Source organism: Morone saxatilis, unplaced genomic scaffold, assembly GCF_004916995.1.
Source record: "Morone saxatilis isolate NCDOM2014 unplaced genomic scaffold, NCSU_SB_2.0 Contig10, whole genome shotgun sequence".
Lineage (NCBI taxonomy): Eukaryota > Metazoa > Chordata > Actinopteri > Moronidae > Morone > Morone saxatilis.
Window position 1 is genome coordinate 17,308,234 of NW_023339652.1, and position 8,022 is coordinate 17,316,255.

Consider the following 8,022-nt stretch of genomic DNA (forward strand, 5'->3'; position numbering starts at 1 on the left):
TGTGTGTGTGTGTGCACGCGCACAAGTCATGTTTGGATCAGTGGCTGTGAAAGAACAGGCTGCAGCCCTCACTGTTCCAGGACATTGATTTCAGTAGCTGTTCTTGCACTCGGTGTCCAGTGAAATAAGTCAATGAGACACTTGCAGCATTACGTTGACGTGTGCTCGTTCCTCTCTGCTAGGCCTGCGTGGGCGTGTGTGTGTGTTTATACATGCGTGAGAATCTGTATTTGTTGAACAGCTTTTCCTTGAGGCCTTCAGGAAGTGTTGAGGTTTTTTTTTTTTTTCGTCACTAATGTAAATTTACTCCCTCTTTCTTGTTTCGGTGTGTGTGCGTGTGTGTTCATGCTCAGGTCATGTGTGTATAAGAACGACCAGGCGGTGAAAGAGAACCCAAGCAAGGCTCTGCAGGAGGAGGAGCCGTGTCCACGCTTTGCACACCAGCTGGTCTACGACGAGATGCACAAGGTAACATACACACAGCTCGGACTCGCACACACACTGTTGTTTAGTACACCATCGCACAGATTTCCTGACACCCAAGTAGTAACACTCCAGCTTACAGCTCAGCTTTGTCAGATTTTAATTCATGCTGCGTCAAGTTAACGCATCTCCTCGAGCTGCTCATTCGCACACCTGGCATTACTTTTTGATCACAGCTGTTACATCCTGTTGCACCAACACCTTTTTTTTTTTTCCCTCGTTGACATTGAAAAACAATGTCAGTCACACTCCTTACAACTCCTAGCAAAGCTGGTGAAGGTCAAGAGCCAGTCAGGCAGTAAAAAATGATGGAGATGATAGTAACCACATATGTGACTCAAATTCTCCAAGAATTTACAATCATCTGTTTAGAAGAAAAAGTACAAAATCAACTATCCATGCATATTTGTAAATGTTGTTTTCAACAATCCTTGCAATATCACTTCAAAAAATGAAGAAATCAGTAGAATACTTGACACGAAAAGAAAAAGAAATATTTGCAAATTTAACCCTCAATCTCTTTTAAAGCCCCTTCAGGGAGCTTTCATTTTGTGTTGATTCTGGTGGCACCTGTGGACAAAGGTGGTAGTGTTTCTACCGCAGGCATTAAGAATAACTATAGAAATAACCAATCTTCTTGCTGATGGTCTTCTTATTAAATTAAAGTATTACCTTATTAAATAGTATTAAATTGAGTGTGTTTCATAACCAGTTTAAAACTACTTGTGATACATTTAAATAATCCAATTTGGAACCAGTGTTATAACCAAACCTCAACAACATGCTATTATCAGTGAGTAGTTGTTCCTTTAAAATTGTTTGATATTTAAAAAAAATTATTTATTAGCACAGTTTTTCAGAAAGTATATTTTGGCTTCATTAATCACAACAGAACTCTGGGGTATTAAATAGTTTGATTTTTAACTGTAGAAAAAAAAGATCTCTCATTAGGCAATTCTTAGCAACCATCCAATTATCTGAAAACAGCTTCACATAATTAAGCAATATGCATTTTCTTGGATTCACTCGTTTTTTTTGTTTGTGTGTATAAAGACACTGAGGGATAGAATATCTAATGAAGGTGTGTTTCCAGGTGCATTACCTGTTTGGTGGGAACCCCGGGAAGTCTTGTTCTCCCAAGATGCGCCTAGACGACTTCTGGTCCCTCAAACTGTGTCGGCCCTCCAAGGAGTACCTGCTCCGCCACTGCAGATATCTCATCAGGAAGTACAGGTCTGTAGCTAATTTACTTCCAGCAGCAACACACACACACACACACACAACACTTCTCCCACCACCACACCACCACATGTGTTGTGTCTTTTTATTGATGCAGCAGTGTGATATACTGTTATCAGCATCAATACTGACCTTATTAAACAGATGGGGTATTGCCCAGCAGGGACCAATCACATTAACTGATGAGTCAGAGTCCTTATAAAATTATACCTACTGGATTTTATAAACCACCTTGAACAGTATAATTTAATACGATGTTGGTCTATTAGCAAAGGAATGATGTGTAGTTACTCCTCATTTTAACTCCCATCAATTTCGCACAATGAGGTATATAAAGATCCAATAAGTAAAAGCTCTTGTATCAGATAAGTCGTTTGTATCAGCCACTACACTGTTGTCCAAGTATTGGAATCTAGAAAAAGAATATGTGGGATCGGTGCTCCCGCAGACTTTCTGTTGAAGAGTTAGTCCAGGTTTACTAGAATAAACTAGGATTGTTCACAGATATTTGGCGCATTATGAGGTTAATCCCACATTTGACATTTTTTTCTAGGAAATCTTTACAGATCCCAATAGAAGATCGTAACTCGTAAGATATAGGTTAGACAAAGTAAGTCATAAGGATGAAAAAATGAGGGTTCTTGGTTAGTTTTCAGACACTTTCATGTATGTGTTAGACACATTCAGCAACTTCATATCAGCTGGCTATTCATAAGGTTTGTCAGTGTATTTAACATTTGTTGCCATTAGATATTTTATTTGTTAACAGTAAAAGCAACTGCGTAGGAGCTGATTCTTTAAAATGAAATATAAACATTTGGGGGGAATGAAACAACCTTTTGACCTGATCATGTCATGTAATAAGGTAATGGAAAGTCAGTTATGATGACTGCTGAGCGGTGGGATCCTCTCTGCTTTGCGTCTGTTGCCATCTAGTGCTGCTTTGTTGTAACTGCAGCCCCACAGTGTGCCTGTAATGTTCACTATCAGTGTGTTTGGACCTGCCAGGTTTGAGGAGAAAGCCCAATCGGAGCCGCTGAGTGCACTAAAGTACCTGCAGAACGACCTTTCGCTGACGGTGGACCACACAGACCCTGATGAGACCAAAGAGGTACCCTTCAGAATTAGTTTGGTTTTCATGGCATGGTTTTTTCTTGGCTAGAAGTAAGAGCTAAATTAAATGACCACTGGGAGAACAAAGAGGAAATAAACCAGAACGAAAAAGTTTAAAATGTACACATAAACAGTATAGAAGAGGTTAATAGAGTCAGAGAAAATGTAGATAAAAGCCTGGGAATTATGCAGAAGCCCCATAACTATAAGCTATAATTTCTAACAATCTGTCCAGCTGGATGTGTGTATGTGTGTGTATTCTGCCCTCATTGGTATGCTGCAGCAGGAGCTTCTTCTGCTGTGGCTGTTTGTTTGTTCACTGCCGTCTAATGTGAAAGTGTCTCACACAGTTTGCTTTGTGCTTCAGTTCCAGCTCCTGCCCTCGGCCCTCTTTAAGTCCAGCTCTGACTTCATCCCTCTGGGTAAGACCCTGATCTCTGTTCATACAGAACCACATGTGTGTCCAGACAGGAACAAGATTTAGATTCAATTCAGTATTTTGTGTCACATAAATAAGACAGAGCTGCCCGACATGTTTCACTTCAGAATGAGTTTAGCTGGTATGTCACCTATGCCAGGAAGTTTGTGAAAAATAATACAATAAATAGAATAAAATAATGTCCAGATTCACGCAGAGGAGCAGATTTAGCCAAACTGCTAACATGCTCATGTTTAGGAGCTATTATGTGTAATGCAGTTGCAGAGTCTACTGTACGTAGCTAGCTGTACCTTTTTATTAAAGGAACTGTAGTCTCAGTATGTAAGAATGCAATTTAGTTTTCTTATTGAAGGTAGAAGAGTTGCACCACTTACTTTTTCTCCACCAGAACAAGAAGTCAATGTCTTGTTCTCTCTTATCCTCCATCAAATGAATCCTGGGAAATATTGAAAATCACCGGATTTGACTGAAAAAGTAAATTCTGCTAGTGACAGACCTCTCCAGTTGATTTTTTTTACACATTTACAGCAGTGTAAACAGCTCATTAGTGCTAGCTTCTGTCAGTGTACACTTTACACACATTAAATCAGCATAAACACCATCAGAGTCCTCCATTCTGCTGTCTTTAGCACCGTGCTCTTTCTGGATTAACTGTTGTTTTTCTGTCTGCCTTTTTCCCTCCCCAACCCTCTCCCCAGGTTTCTCAGACGTGGACCAGACGTATGCTCAGCGGACGCAGCTCTTCGACACGCTCGTCAACTTCTTCCCGGACAGCATGACCCCGCCCAAGGGCAACCTGGTAGACCTCATCACGCTCTAGCGCCTCCCACCTCTGACACCCCTTCTCTCCTCCCCCGTCACCTCACCCACCGGACTGACTGAACATCTACCCATCCATGCTCCCGATGGGGACGGAGGAGACAAGAGGCCAGTTATTTTTCTATTCCTGAACCCCGCTGATGGGATTACCCTTCACCTGGAAGCCTCCCTCTGTCACAGTTACCTGACGGTGAGGGTCGAACACGCACACTTAAACAACACTGTGGTATTGGGATACGATACGATTGGGAACTCCACGACCTGAGGAGTTTGTGTGTGTTTTTCCCAAGATATCCCTTTGGTTTTCTTGCTGATGAAAATTACTTGGAGCGCGCAAAACCCCTCTAAACTCTGCCAAACATCACTTGTGTTTTTCATCTTCACTTGATTTTTTTCCCACCAGAAATCTTAAGGCCAAAAAACAAGATTTGCACGTATTTGTTTGCAGTCTTTTATTCATAGATTTTCTCTTTTTTTTTCTTGGATTTGTGCTTTGTACCCACGCAAACGCCCACACGGTCGACCACAGGCGTCCATCCACATGTTTGCAGCAAAACAGATGAGGAGATGACGTCAGTTGTTGCGAAAGTTAAGTTGAAATTTGCTGGTTGATCATTCATTTTGAAGACAGGACGGTGTGACCATGATTCAGGAAACCACTTCACTCTCCACAGCTATAAGCTCACATGCAAAATCTAATGTGAATGTTCATTTTGATGATTTGGTTTGCTCGCTTTTCTGTAATTCATGCCCCTATTTATGATCGTGACAACCTCGCAAAGGCAAAAAGAGTCAAAACATGTAATAGTGTTGTATGAACAATAGAGAGATAAAGTTTAATATATATCTAAATATACCTTTTTATATTGGTTTTGATTGTTGTCCCTGTAAAACTGGCTGGTAAATTTGGATTTACTACAGGAGACACAAGGTTTTTTGTCCTCAGTAATTAATGCATTGTAACTTAATTCTAAGTGGTTAAATGCTGTACAGAATATGTAAATATACATAGATGACTTTCTTTGCGTTGAACAGATTCTGTGCTGGATCATGTTCTCTCTTGTCCCTTTTCATCAAAAAGTCACGGCCTACATACAGTAATTTTGTGGCTCTGCATTTAATACTCATTACTACTTATTGGGAAGAGTTGAAAACAATCGTGTGTGCATGTGCGAATGAAGTGCCGGTGCCAGTAATCCAGTTTGACAATTAAGAGTGGGAAAAGGCATTTGAGATCTGTTTGTCATAGTGTGTTAACACAATGTTCCTCAGAGTGATGAATTAGTGGGTGAAATATTTCTTTTTTTCCTCTAAAAAATGTGCCCCTGAATAGATTTGTGAAGTGGACAGCAGGGTTGAGCAGAACCAGTGTTGCCTCCGCGTCATCCATTACAACCATGTAATGTACAAACCTTTCAGGTATTAGAACTCTTATACCATGGCCAGTTGCCAACCAAATGCCATACATCATCAAATGCATTTTTTTAACTAGTGTAAAAAATTAGCGGCATGGCTAAAAAGAAGTTCATGTCACCCTCAGGATGATTGACCTTTCATGTAGCAACATTATCAGGTCAGAATACCTAAGTTTACGATGTTCCCATCGATTTTTATCTCGTTTTTTGTTTTATTTTTGCAGGGAAAGTTAAGAGTAGGCGCACAAGAGTTAGCTAACAGCTAATTTCCATCTGTTGTTCCTGGGCAGGTATGCAAAAACAACCACAGAACAGTAGCCTCAGCTGTACTTTGTATTAAGTGCTGTTTTTAAAACCAAATGTAGCATGCTGTCACGCTAAACTAGGAGGGTTGAAAAAGAAATACCTTTATGAACATTAACATGCTAACATTGTAATTTTGTCTTTGTTAGCATTCTGAGGTTAGCATTTAGTTCAGCTGTAGACTTTACTGAACGCTACTGCTCAAATCAGATCCTTTTTTTGTTAAATGTGGCCCATATAAGATTCCAATGTAAACAGGGCACGGTCCTGAAGTAACCTACATGACTGATGTTGATCTAGAGTGACATAAAGGTAACGTGAATTCTGGTATGACTGTTCACACTGGTTACATTGCAGTAAGTCCAACCTGTATCTGATTTGGACCACATGTAAGGCCCAAATCAACACTGATATATTTATTTAGAACTGCAAACAAACACTCGTGTCATTGGTGTCCTGTTATTAAAAGTTGGTCCATGTCAGCCAATCACAATCCAGAATTTTCCGTGGCCATGGTATAAGTTAATTTTACAGACACAAACCTGGTAGCTGTTATTTAACTTATCCAATAGAAGTCTGCCAGACATGAGCCGGTCTTAGACTTTCACACACAGCTGGCTGCCTGAATGCTAGTGGGAAACGATTGCTTTGCTCTTCTTTATCTCCCTTAAGAAACACTATTCAGAGAGTGACAGTGAGTTTCTGTATTGATCATTCACTTACTATTCTGATAATGCAACACCATACTTGGTTTACTCACATAGGAAGAGTGGGAAACTGCTATACGAGGAAGGGACACGCACCACAAAGCTTCCCACAAACACTAACTTTGGAATGTGTTTCACAGGAATAATTTCCTGTGATGTGGTGTCAAAAATTGGTCGCAACATCGCGAAAAAGAAAGACCAGACTTGAGGGTAAAAATACTTACTGCTCAAATCTTCCATAAGGAGGTGGAGAGTTAGACCACACGAGTAGCCCTGGAGGATTTGCTGTCTTGCTCAAGGACACTTCTGAAGGGAGGTTGAGTCTGGCTGCGGTACCGCATCCTTTCTCATAAACCAGTAGCGCTGACCAGCTGCATGCTTTTAAAGTTGAAAAGTTTACCTCTGCTGCCACCAAATCATTTCTTGGGGGATTTTGAGGTTAGTTTTCATTGGTGCTCACTGGTCACTCAAAGTCCCACCATGTCAGTTTTCTTGTTCATCGTCTTCCATGACGCTCAGATGCTAAAGGATTGTTTTTCAGTGGAAATATGATCACTAACATCCCATCGCAAAACAAAAACAGTGTTCATTGGTGAAACAATGATGTCTCTCCCAGTCGACATTTAGAACAACTGTGATACATAAGAACACTGTGTGACGTCCCTGGCACATCTGCTACGACTGTTAACCACAACTTGTACATAATTGTCTAATGTACAGGATCAGTACTCTTTCTAACTATGAGCTCGAAGAACATTGAGGACATCATTAGGATAGTTTGACTGGAGGGGCAGAATTGGGTAGAAAGATGGTTCGTTCGTTGCTATTTAACACTAGTTTGCGTGGAGGGTCACATCTGTGAAATTCAGTGTGTTTACTGAGACATGAACTAGTTAACTCATGAGTTTCTTTAGTGGCAATTTATAGGCTACAATTTATATTAATGCACTTGTTTTGAAAATTAAAGGGCCATACTGATGTTGGAAAAGTAATGTACTGAAGCATTAAAACGAGCCCCTGTAACATATTGCTTAACTACAACCACTGGAGATAGCTAAATGCTACAGCATTTACAGTGAACTCAGTTACACAGCAATATCAGTCTAAAGTAAAGTTTGCTAGCATTAGCCACCATTAGCTANATTAGCCACCATTAGCTACTGGTTGTACCTAACAAAACCAGACATGATATTCAACTAAACATTTGTTATATGATACTGAAGTGAAATGAAACCAGCTGCTGTGTAGAAGACAGGGGAACAACTATACTATGTACACTAAATGTGAAGCTACTGCTAGCAGCCACTTTTAGTTTAGTTTAGCTTAGCATCATCAGTTCAAAGGTTATAAACTCTTCCTGCTGACACCTCTAAATTTTAAAGTTTCAGGTTTACCTGGCAAAGAAACTGCACCGATTATCAGTTTAAACTAGCATCTTATAATAATAATAATACTAATAATAATAATAATAATAATAATAATAATAATAAGCTAGCGAATTGCT

At 40.0% G+C, this 8,022-nt stretch overlaps 1 protein-coding gene across 1 annotated transcript in view; it reads left to right on the forward strand.

Moving 5' to 3' along the window:
• Nucleotides 1-7,659, forward strand: part of mkln1 (muskelin 1, intracellular mediator containing kelch motifs) — a gene marked incomplete at its 3' end in the record, with an annotated part of 22,815 nt that extends 15,156 nt beyond the window's left edge. Inside the window, 5 exon segments of the mRNA XM_035679250.1 lie at nt 354-468; nt 1,577-1,716; nt 2,731-2,833; nt 3,203-3,257; nt 3,973-7,659. Of these exon segments, the coding sequence (XP_035535143.1) occupies nt 354-468; nt 1,577-1,716; nt 2,731-2,833; nt 3,203-3,257; nt 3,973-4,094 (535 nt within the window).
• Nucleotides 7,660-8,022: the final 363 nt, after the last annotated feature.